We start from the raw sequence: 12,058 nt of genomic DNA on the forward strand, positions 1-12,058 counted from the left end.
GAAGCAAACTACAAAATGAAGGATTCGGCGCGGCGTTTGTCATCCGTCATTCAGATGCAGTTTGAGAGCCTTTCAAGCTCACCCTACACACTGCCGGCTCTGTTTACCAGGCTGAGGCCCTTGCAATTGACTCCGCATTGGAATGGGCCCAAAACAGACTTAAAACGCGTAATCTGTATCTATATAGCGACAGTAGATCGTGTCGCGAAGCTATCCGAGATCGTAGCAATTCTATGCCTCTCGTTGTCTCGATTCACCGGCGTTTACACGGTCTTCGTCAAAGCCATGAAGTAAAATTCTACTGGGACAAATCACACGTCGGTATTGAAGGAAATGAGCTTGCCGACCAGCACGCAAAAGAAGCCGCAAGTACAACAGCTGAATTCTCATACGCCGCATACCCGATATGCTATCCCAAGCGGTTAATACAGTTAGAGATGCTCGTAGAATGGCAGCGTGAATACACCGAAGAAACAACTGGCTCTAGCACTAAACATTTCTTCCCAACGATTGACGATGCGAAACTATACCGTGAAATATTCGGAATATCATTTGAAATGACACAGCTTTTTACTGGTCATGGGTTCAACAAAACTTATTTGAAACGATTTACTATTATCAATGAAGACACCTGTCCATGCGATAATCGAGCCCCGCAAACAATGCGCCACCTACTCCAAGACTGCCCTCGTTATGATTGCGCCAGATATCACCACAGAAGATCATGCCAGCAACACGAAGTCCCAGACTTCGACTTGAATGCGATAGCAAAGCAATCTTCCCTCATCAAATCATTCACAGAATTTGTAAAACATATTATAAGTAACTTAAAAGCATTTAATGGTACAACCTGAACTTTTATTAACTGAGTTAATTATCCCGAAACCATAGTTTTACAACCAGCCTGTATCCACTCGCAGGCACTTTGTATATTATTTCAAACATCATAAATTTCTGAGAGGAGCCCCGATTTCCCCGAACACGGTCAGCGTAGTCTCAATTTCTGCACTAACACACGCACTGTTAGAATTTATATTAAAATGACACTTCCACACTATTTCACGAGGGGTGGATTACATATCACTTTTGAGGCTGTCAGAAGGCCTCTTTAGTTTAGTTTAATATAGTTTAACAAATAAAATTTATTCAAGTAGTTGTTACAGAGATTACTCATTTAAACTTCACAAAGCATCTGCATGTGACGAACGCTGACAATTGACTACTCCCTCGGCTATGCTAGTCGGTTCGTTGTTCGTTTCATTTGCGTGGTTGCCAGATTGCTGACAAATGGAAGTAATTGTATGTTTAACAAATAAATGAAAACGTTATAATGCAATCAATAGATCCTTACGAATTCGCCATTACCAAGGCACTAAGTAACGTACGCACATTGGTTTGCAAAACGCATTTATTTAAGTTGAAAGAAGAAAAAGTCCTTTGTTCGGCAGTTATTCTTACCCGCTTTCTATCTTGCAAGGCGAATTCATATATTCTTATCGCGAATTTATATATTCATGTGGTAGCAAGATTACAAAAACATAAAATTACCTTATAAATTAAAAGCATAGTATCACGTGGATGTGTAGTCCAATTCACGAAATCATTTTATCGATCTGAGTAAAAACTAAATACATAAACTCTATTATGCATTAATTGTAATCATGAAATGGTGTTCATTCATTCAGTTTCTACTCAAACGCATGAAATGATTTCGGGAATTGGCCTACGCATAATGGTAGTAACTGACAGAGTAAATTACAACAAACACATGCTTTTGACAATCATTCAGATCAATCGACAATCAAGTTGGACGTTTTGTCCACAAACATTGCAATTTTGCGAGCAGTCTCATTGCAAAATCTCATTTTTACAATTTCATAGTTTTGGCTTACATTTATAAAATGCAACGAAAGCACGTACCTATTTCGGCTGAGTTATCCATTTATCCAATTAAATGAGTTTGTACAACACGGCCATTAATGTAGCGATAAGTTGTACAACTTGGCAGAAAATCCAAATTTTTTGATCTTTCATACAACCAAAACATAAATTCATTCAACAGGCCCACAAAGGGTGCAATCTAGAGCAAAATAACACGAAGTTGAATCAACGGTCGCTAAGTTTATGGCTTTCTTTAAGAAACATCGGGCGAAAATTTCAACTGCTCCTGTAACACTACCTTATATAAGTTGGCCCCTCTATCATCCTCACATATGTTCATCAGAGTATACCAACGAAGGACGAGTTAATACAAGGAGATAGCGAGAGTACAAAAGTACTCTTGAAAATTACACGCACAATGACAAACTTGAACAAATGTACAACAAACACATAATTTTTGGCAATCAGAACAGTTCGCATTTATATCAACGAGTAGCTTATTAGATTTGTTTTCGTTTGTACAACATATGTGCATATATACATGTACACAAACATATGTACATACGTACAAATATATATACAACCATTCAAACATATGTACATACATGAAAACATTGCTGTCCATAAGAACATACACTAGCGCGCCTTTATTCGTGTCTACTGACGATATGTATTAACTAACTCCCACACTCAAAAAAAAAAATAAACAATGCTTCATAGATCGAAGTTTTTTTTTGAAAATCTTACTACATAAAGCTCTTTTAATATATTTTATAAATGACGCCATACGAGTTTTGGGAGAGAGTTACAACACAAAAATACATTTAAGGCGCAGCGAAGCACGCCGGGTAATTGCTAGTTTTTAATAATAGTAAAAAAGTTTCAACTAAATCGATGCATTAATATTACTGGAAATATGAAAATTTCGAATTCCGTCCAATCCTTGAAATAAACTAAATAAAAAACAAGTAAGAAAGTCTAAGTTCCGGCGGAGCCGAACATTAAATACCCGGCGCAAGTATTAAATATATGTTTTTCACCTTTCCGAAACCTTCCGCTACATGGTAAGCTGGGGCGTATCAATTTTGAGTAAATTGGAGTCCTTAAATTTCGAAATTTTGAAGTTTCAAGCAGTTCTGAAATTTACCGTTATATTAAAAGCGGCCTCAATTTCATTGCGATTTCAATCATTTTCAACGCTTTGCTTCTATGTTGCAAGCACAATAACCATACCGAGTTTGGTACAAATTGGTAGAACGGTTACCGAGATACATATATGTGATCATAAGTGGGCGGTGCCACGCCCATTTTCCAAAATTTTATCACAAACATATTTCTTGGTTAAGAATTGTTGCAAGCATCAATTTTGAATAAATTAGCTTTAATATTTACTCATGTTTCGAAGATTTTGTATTTCTCTAAATTACCGTTATATGGGATGTGGGCGTGGTTATTTTCCGATTTTAAAAATTTTCGGCCATTTCGTATGTTATACCAAGGTTAACAACTGTGGCAAGTTTGGAAGAAATTGGTGCAGCGGTTACCAAGATATACACATGTAACCATAAATGGGCGTGGCAAGGCCCATTTTCCAAAAATTTATAATATTCTTATTTTTCATCTAAAAATTTTTGTAAATATCAATTTTGAATGAATAATCTTAAGTAGTTACTAAAATATCGCAGTTTTCGTATTTTTGAAAATTACCGTTATATGGGAGGTAGGCGTGGTTATTGTCCTATTTTGCCCATTTTCAATACCTTTCGTCCTACGCCCGAAGGAAGTGCACGTAGCAAGTTTCGTTAAGATATCTCAATGTTCACTCGAGTTATCGTGTGCACAGGCGGACGGACCGCTTAAGCGATATCTATTTTCATTCTGATCATTTATGTATACATTTGTCTATATATATCTTGATTCGTTTTGCCAGTTACAAACAACCGTTATGTGAACAAAGTTGTAATAGCCTTGTGCACAAGTGCGGTCTGGTATAAAAAAATAGAAAAATTTTAAGCGAATCGGAGACATGACATAATTTTTTTTTACGAAATCCGTCCGACTTAAAAAAGAATGGCTCAAATATACGTACGTAATCGAAAACGGTATTAAATGAACAAAACAGGCCGATAGCCTTTGTTGCTAGTGCCTTTATACTGTAATATAATTATTGATAATTATATTTCTATTAAATAAATAAATAAATAAAATGAACAAAAACAAACAAACAAAATGAAAACACGGACATACTTATTATCACTACATAAAGCTTTACTAAGCGACTTCTTATTCGATTTTAATTCACTTATGACTTTTGGAAAACTGACTTTTTGTACTTTTTTATTATAAAGATCAAACAATTCGGAAAAATGTCGGAAACAACAACAACCAAAAAGGAAATCAAACAATTTCTTTTATTGCCTCACTTTTTGAAAAATTTACGTATTTCTTCAATTAAAAGAGCAATACTAAGCCCTTCTACAGCCGATTTTCAAACTTTTTCTTTGATAGAAAGGAAAACCCATGTCTTTCAAACAGAGAGAACAAAGTTTTAATTCCATCAAAAACAACAAAGTTATAACTTCTTGAAGTTGTAACTTGAAGAATACCAAATATTTATTATATTTGTTAATAAAAAAGTAGTAAACGAAGTGATGGAGAAAAACTATAAACATAGTCGTATCCTATGGGCTATAACAAAACACAATTTCTATATGAAGTGCTAATTTTTTGTGTAGCACTGTGTTACTTAAAATGGAAAGAATGAGAAAACGGTAGACTGCATGATGTAAGTTTAATTCGTATTCAGCAGCACCAGATTCAGTTTGTGTATGTTCAAAATTCTCAAGTAAAACCATGTCTCTTACTTCTGGATCAAGCGATTTTTTCTGACTGTTTGTAAAGGCCTTGAACTTGTAGTACGCTCAGAAAAAAGTAAGCTAAATATATTTCTCTCATATTTAAGGAAAACATATTTCGCTGACGTAACTAAACTCCTTTCTCAGTGTCAAGCTAAGATCCCACTATCGGCACAAGTAGCACAATATGTACCGATTATTTAAATAATTTGTACAATTACTTTTTGAGCGGTCCCATTATCATCTCATATTTAGGGATGCAAATTTTCAGAGCCAACATCGATGCCGAAAAAAATCGCCCTAAAACTATCGATACATCGATATTTTCCGATGTTTCTCTTTTTTAATAAGTATGTTACAGGTACTTCATGATTTGCAGGTTTTTACAGGAAGCTGTTAACGTACGCCACCTTCCATAAGGTTTATTAATGGCGAAAACCGCTTTACTTGTAAAACCTGCAAATCCTGAAATACCTGGAACTGACTTAATGCTTGTTAAAATTACAAGAAAAACCCAGTGTTCATCTAAACTGCTACATTGTTAACATTTCAATGGGAGGTTTTTTGAATTTAATTACATTTCCTTCCAATGCCATAATAGATTTGCTGTTTACGCGCAGATAATACTTACACTCACCTTAAGTCGTATTGAAATACTGTAACTACGTCATGGAAATCGCCTATGTTCAACGTTGCTAATTGCTTTTATTAAGTACATGGCTGCCATCACCCGTAATACGCTTACTCAAAGGGCTCTGTCCCACGGTCAGTAATTATCACGATATTTGGATCGCGATCCATATTGATGGATTGATGGATCGCGCACGAATGCTACATGTTCAATATTTATCGCGTCAGTATTTGCATTTTTTTTTTTTGCTGAACGCTTATTATGACGCAAGAAAATATCTTTATTTTGTACGTATAATTTACAGATAATGCATTCCACAATTATTTTAAGATTTGTTCAATTTGTTTTGAAAGATTTTAAGCCCCGAGAGTGAAGGCAGAGCCGATGTTTACATTATGAGAGTAAAAGATGTACTGAAGAAATATATGGATCGCGTTTTGAAAGTGCTACACGTTCAATATTTATTGACGGTATTGCGATCCGCGATCCATATCGCAAAATTTTTAGATATTTTGCGATATGGATCACGACCCATCAATACTGCATAGTACACCGTCAATAAATATCGCGATACTTGGATTACGTCAATAAATACTGACCGTGTGACAGAGCCCAAAGAATATAACATAAAGATGTGAACGCAATGGCAATTTTGAACCGAAACTAAAGTCGATGTTTAAAACATCGTTAAAATTGACATCGATATATCGCCAATTTTACGATCGATGGTAAACATCGGTTTTTTAGCCGATGTTATCGATGTTTCAGAAACATCGATGCATTGTTTGCATCCCTACGCATATTGTGACAATTTCCTTAGGTGCATATCGACCAAATGAAATATGCGGCGATATTCGGTACAACATGATCACAATATCGTGCTAGTTTAATAATAGCAATAAACAAATGTTCGGCTTTGATCGGGACATGAGCGCCCGATAAAAATCACGACATTTTTATACCTTTCATGAGCATGAAATGGTATTATAACTTTGGTCCGATGTTTGTAAGTACCAGAACAAAAAGAGATAGACCCATCAAAATGTATACTTATATGATCAGAACGTCGAGCTGAGTTGATTTATCCATGTCCGTCTGTCCGTCTGTCCGTCTGTCTGTCTGTTTGTATGCAATCTAGTCTCTCAGTTTTCGAGATATCCGGATCAAATTTGGCAGGTGGGTGTATTTTTATAATGTATTAATCATTTGTCGGAACCGGAAGAATCGGACCACTATAACATATAGCTCCCATACAACTGATTGTTCAGATATGAGATTTTTCGTTATAACTTCTCCATTTATGCAGCTAAGAACATGAAATTTCGCAGCACTTTCACCCATTATCAACAGAATGCTTACAGTGAAAACTACAAAGATCGGGTCACTATAACCTATAGCTCCCATACAACTGATTGCTCAGATATAAAATTTTTCGTTATAACTCCTCCATTTATATAGCTGGGAACAGGAAATTCCGCACTGTTTTCAATAATTATAAACAGAAAACTTACAGTGAAAATTAAAAAGATCGGATAACTATAACCTATAGCTCCTATACAACTGATTGTTCAGATATGAGATTTTTCCTTATAATTCATCCATTTAAGTAGCTAGGACCATGAAATTTCGCGCTGCTTTCACTCATTATCAGCAGAAGACTTACAGTGAAAATAACGAAGATCGGGTCACTATAACCTGCAGCCCCCATACAACTGATTGTTCAGATATAAGGTCTTTTATCATAACTCCTCCATTTATGCAGCTAGGAACATGAAATTTCGCACCATTTTCACTCATTATTAACAGAACACTTACAGTGAAAATAACAAGGATCGGGTGACTACAACATATATCTTCCATACATCTGATTGTTCAGATATGGGATTTTACTGTGAAACTCCTTTATTTGAACAGCTAAAACCGATAAAATTCGTAAGATATTTTATAAATAATAATACAAAGTCTACTGAGAAAATCGTCAAAATCTATGCTGTATAAGCTTTATCTACTATAGCACTGATTGTTCAGATACCCATGGGCGTAGCCAGGTAGGGGCAGGGGGGTGCTCGAGCCCCCCCTCCTAACTTTCAAATTTTCCTTATATATATATAAAATAGTACCCTGAAATGCCAGCTTAATAGGTTTGCGATATATCTCCTTTATGTAGGAAACTAAACCCAATAAATTGTGTTACCGGTTTACGTACCGATCACATAGCAGTGAAAATCACTTAGATTGGTGCCATATAAAGTATATCCTCCATACCTCTGATTGTTTAGAGGCGATTTTTCATATAAGTATGTAACTCCTCTATCGATGTATGCAGATGTATTCAAAATCAGTAATCTGTCAAACTAAAATTTGCAGATGTTCATGAAAGGTATGAAGCCTTCGGCATAGCCGAAGACAGCGCTGCTCTTACTTGTTTACAATTTGATTGTTCTAGAATGAAGTAAAGACTGTTCACATTATGGGTACAGCAATATTAATTTTGGTTGCTTATAAATAGTTAGCACAATTTCGGCTCAGATTGCTGAATTTCGAAAAATTGTGTTACGCTATCAGTACATCAAATGCGCAGAAAATCGGCCCATTGCGCCGATAATGGGGTCTTAGCCTAAGAGGATCGGAAGAAACCAGTGGATGGTGAAATACATCTTCAGGTTTAGCTTTTCCTAAAGTTTTTCGGCTAAAACGTTTACGATATGCTTTAAAATCTTTATTTCGCGATTCCTGGGCCTTTCACTTAATTGTCCAATCGGTGGAAGGAAATTCCATAAAATTTCGGCACCATCCATTAAAATTTTGTGCGCTGTAATTTGTTGCCAGGGATAAAGGAGGCACACAATTCCGCAGTATCAAGACATAGCATCTGGAATTTTATGTTATCTCTTTTAAATCCAGTGGATCTACCGCAGCTGTTCCAGATGAAAGTGACGCAACTTTTGAAATCGCCTAAAGATTTATGCAGCTGGTTTGGTTTGAAATATATTCTTCCACATCGCTGAACTTGCTTTGCAGTAATTTAGAAGGGCTTTTAAATAATACTCTACACAAATTCCGATTTTTAACGGATAAATGCCCTCCGTCTGGAATAAAAGATACCAGTATTGAAATAGGGAATATGTACAGACGGTATTTACTATTCCCTTCCAATTAGATGGGATTTTTCTTAAAACACTTCCACGCGGTACATATTTTTGATAAAATAGTGGATGACAGTGGCTAATCAAAATTAATAAGTTCTTATTAAAACATATTTTTCTCAAAAATGCGTAAAGCTTGTGTAAATATTTTAAGCTTACTAATGGTATTTTCGTTTCTGCCAAAAAATGTCGCCTTTTAATAGCCCCTTTCTCTTTTCGTGTTCGATTCTACAATAAAGGCAAATGGTGAACAAATTTTGTGTTCGTTTCTTAAAATGTCACACTCTTAGGCAAAAAGGGCACTTTCTCTGCCCTCTGAAGCTTCGTCAGGGTAGATGGTTGCACTCATCAGATAGTTGCTCAAAATGACAATATTTTGAATTGCGCGAGCTAGACAAGGACAAAAAGGCCCATTTACAGGGTTGAGTATAACATCAAACACACACCGTGGAAGAAAGGAAATTTCCATAATATATCGACTGCTGAGTCGAACATCGACCTATTTCGGCAGCCGATTCGAAAACGCCGTGTCAAAAAACTTTTCAAGAACGCCATAATTCAGAATTTTATTAGAAAAATCTCTATCTCAGAATTAGGATGAAGAACGCCCTATCGCACTTGAAAATGTATTGAAAATATGCTAGTATAGAGCGTTTTTGAATCGAAAGCTGAGGTAGGGAGTTTTTGAAACGAATCCTGAATTAGCGCGTTCTTGAAAAGTTTTTTTTGAGATAGAGCGTTGTCGAGCTGGCTGCCGAGATAGGTCGATATAAGGCCTTACGGTTATAAATAGGAAAAATTCAGAAAAATAGCCTTGTGTCTATTGAGAAAAAGGTGAATCAAAAAATTCGCCATGAAAAAAATTAGTTTACTCCACAGACTCGTGGTCGCAGTATTTCCAATAAAGTTTGATTTTGATTAACTGTCCGCCTTGATATTGTCACACAAAGGGGAGGGGCCTACAGTTTTACGCCGACCCGAAAGGCGATTGTATTTTTATGAGAAGCTGTTTTTCGCATCAGAAATACACTCGGTGGTTGGCCATTGCCTGCCGAGGGGCGACCGCAATTAGAAAAAAGTTGTTTGTTTTTCATGTTTTGATGTTCAGTTGAACAGCGCTTGAATACAGGCCCTGCGGAATGATAGCGCGCACTGCTAACCACTACACCACAGCAGCCGCTGTGTAACTGTATTACTTCAACTCTAAATCAATTTTACATACTTTTCGGTGAAGTAGAAAAAAGTTCCGCTCATTTACTTAACTACTAAACTTTTACAGAATATCAGAAAGTCGTAATCAACATTTTATTGATTACGATTACATTAATTGTAATCATGATATTTTTAGGATTACAATTAAAGTATGTATTCGTAATCGTAGTTTTCATGATAACAATTACTGTAATTGTAATCTTAAAATTTTTAGGATTACAATTTCGGTATTCGTAATCATGTATTTCATGGTTACTATTACAGTAATCTTAGTAATTAAGTATTTAAGATTACAATTATTATAATCGTAATGGTAACTATATGATTACAATTAAAGTAATCGTAATCGTATATAATTTAAGGATTAAAATTAAGCAAGCTTTGACTTATAGTAACCTTAAGCATTATAAAAAATGCTTTAATAGCAACCATGAACTCGCTTTCGATATTGGAAAAAAAATTTCTGACTGTAAAGTAAACATTGAGCTGTTGTACGCGGAAACTAGTAGCGTTCGGGAATCCAATGTTTATGGACGGATTCGGCACTGTGTTGTGGCTCTGCTGGTAGATATTTTTTTATCGTAAATACCATTTTTTGAAAAATTAGTTTTGAGCATCGCCTTCTATTAAGTGGTCCCATTATGCTGTTAGAAAAAACTTTCTGATTTAGATGTTGCCTACACCAGGGATCGAACTAAGGTGTGGCGGAGTGGTAGGACGCACCACTCAACCACAAGCACAAACCCCCCCTCCCCTTATAGACTTTTTAAAATATTGTAATATAGAAACAAATTGACTTACAAATGTGGTAAACATGTAGTGATAGCGATGATCATTCATCTGGAGCTGAAGAATCTAAAATTATTTAACAACAAACATAATAAAATACTATAATCTTCAGTAGGAACTACTAATTTCTTACCGCTCGGAAAAATCTATTTATATTTGTCGGGTTAGTATCTACAATAATCTTATAAATTTCCTTTTGACGAACGGCGCGCAGAACTTGCCGATAATTTGCAGGCGATGCTTGGCGTATATACATTTCGGTGCGGAAATCTGGCGTCGAACGCATCAGATCTTGTTGATTAAAGAGGCCTTAAATGAAATAAAATACACAAAATAATAGTGGAATATGCGACTAGCGTTTACATACACACCATAATCATCCTCATAGATAATGGCAGTTTTTGTCCAGTTCAAAAAAATCATCAAATCACGGTGTGCCAAACTCAAAAGCCGCTTAGATGGGTAAAGATTTATCGAGAACTCTTTGAAATTTGTGTCAAAGTCTATGCGAGTCTCGATATGTGGCACATCGAATGATTGACAAATGGATTGCACATGGGCAGCAAGCAAGGGATCCGTTGGACCAAAAATGACTTGAACTCCAGACTCCAACTGGCGACATATCTTTTTTGTTGTACGGAAGGAATCATCACGTGGCACGTACTCAATATCATAAATTAGCTGTGTGTTTGACAATAGCATCTTGTCTTTGTTAATGCGATACACCGCGTATTTAAATGAGTATTCAACGCTGCTGTCTCGTTGGTCTTCCGTAAAAATCGCACCTATGTATGTACACAAAAATTATGTAAATATTTAGTATTTCATTTTGTTTTTTTCAAGTACTTTTGTAATTTCGCCAGAAGTAAAAATTGTCACATCTACAGCGTATGTAGTTAGTACTTATATTATACTTAAACCCAATGCATGTATGTAAATGTACTTATAAATATACTAACAGAATACCAGACGTTGTCCGGGTTAGGCATATTGGGACAATGACAAAAACCTTACATTTATTTATATAAAAATAATAATATGAGCAGTAAATTTTTACAGACGATTAACAAAATTAAACAAGATTATATACATTTCAAATATTAATGAAACCAATTGGTATCTTTTATTCTCGTAGTCGAAGTTTTCTTCTCGGAACATTCCAAAGTTTTAAGAACACAAAAAAATGCAATAGAGTATTATATGATGGAAGAGGATCAGTGAATACTAAAACTGTATATTGCTGCGGAAAGTTCCGTTTCGCCGTACCTTTATTTAAAAAATACCAGTTTTTACAGTACATTATGGTTTAAATCAGTTTTTCGATAAAATAAAGAAATTCCTGGTACTATGTGTTGTACACATCGCGACAAAAATGATATTCTACGGGACAGCATTCGGCCGTTTACCACTACGAAATTTCGCAAAGACGTTTTTCAGTCGACGCATAACTTATGCCATCCAGGAAGACGCACCACCGCCAAATTAATGACCAGTCGATTTGTTTGTCCGGGTATTCAAAAGGGCAGTAGAGCATTCGCCAAAGC

The 12,058-nt window shown here is 35.7% G+C and overlaps 2 protein-coding genes across 2 annotated transcripts; one reads left to right on the top strand and one right to left on the bottom strand.

Annotated features, from left to right (window-relative positions):
- Nucleotides 1-233: 233 nt before the first annotated feature.
- LOC118754064 lies at nt 234-854 on the top strand. Its single transcript, XM_036488930.1, has one exon. The coding sequence runs from the start codon at nt 234-236 to the stop codon at nt 852-854; it is 621 nt and encodes a 206-aa protein (XP_036344823.1).
- Nucleotides 855-1,181: 327 nt separating this feature from the next.
- On the bottom strand, nt 1,182-11,298 carry LOC118754065 (glutamate receptor ionotropic, kainate 1-like). The gene is made up of 4 exons (XM_036488932.1): nt 10,886-11,298; nt 10,648-10,823; nt 10,470-10,580; nt 1,182-1,280 (listed from the first exon to the last, which is right to left on the bottom strand). The coding sequence occupies exons 1-4, from the start codon at nt 11,214-11,216 to the stop codon at nt 1,182-1,184; spliced, it is 717 nt and encodes a 238-aa protein (XP_036344825.1). The 5' UTR covers nt 11,217-11,298.
- Between the last annotated feature and the right edge of the window lie 760 nt (nt 11,299-12,058).

The sequence above is a fragment of the Rhagoletis pomonella genome, unplaced genomic scaffold (genome assembly GCF_013731165.1).
Source record: "Rhagoletis pomonella isolate Grant_MI unplaced genomic scaffold, Rhpom_1.0 Rhpom_scaffold_03304, whole genome shotgun sequence".
NCBI lineage: Eukaryota > Metazoa > Arthropoda > Insecta > Diptera > Tephritidae > Rhagoletis > Rhagoletis pomonella.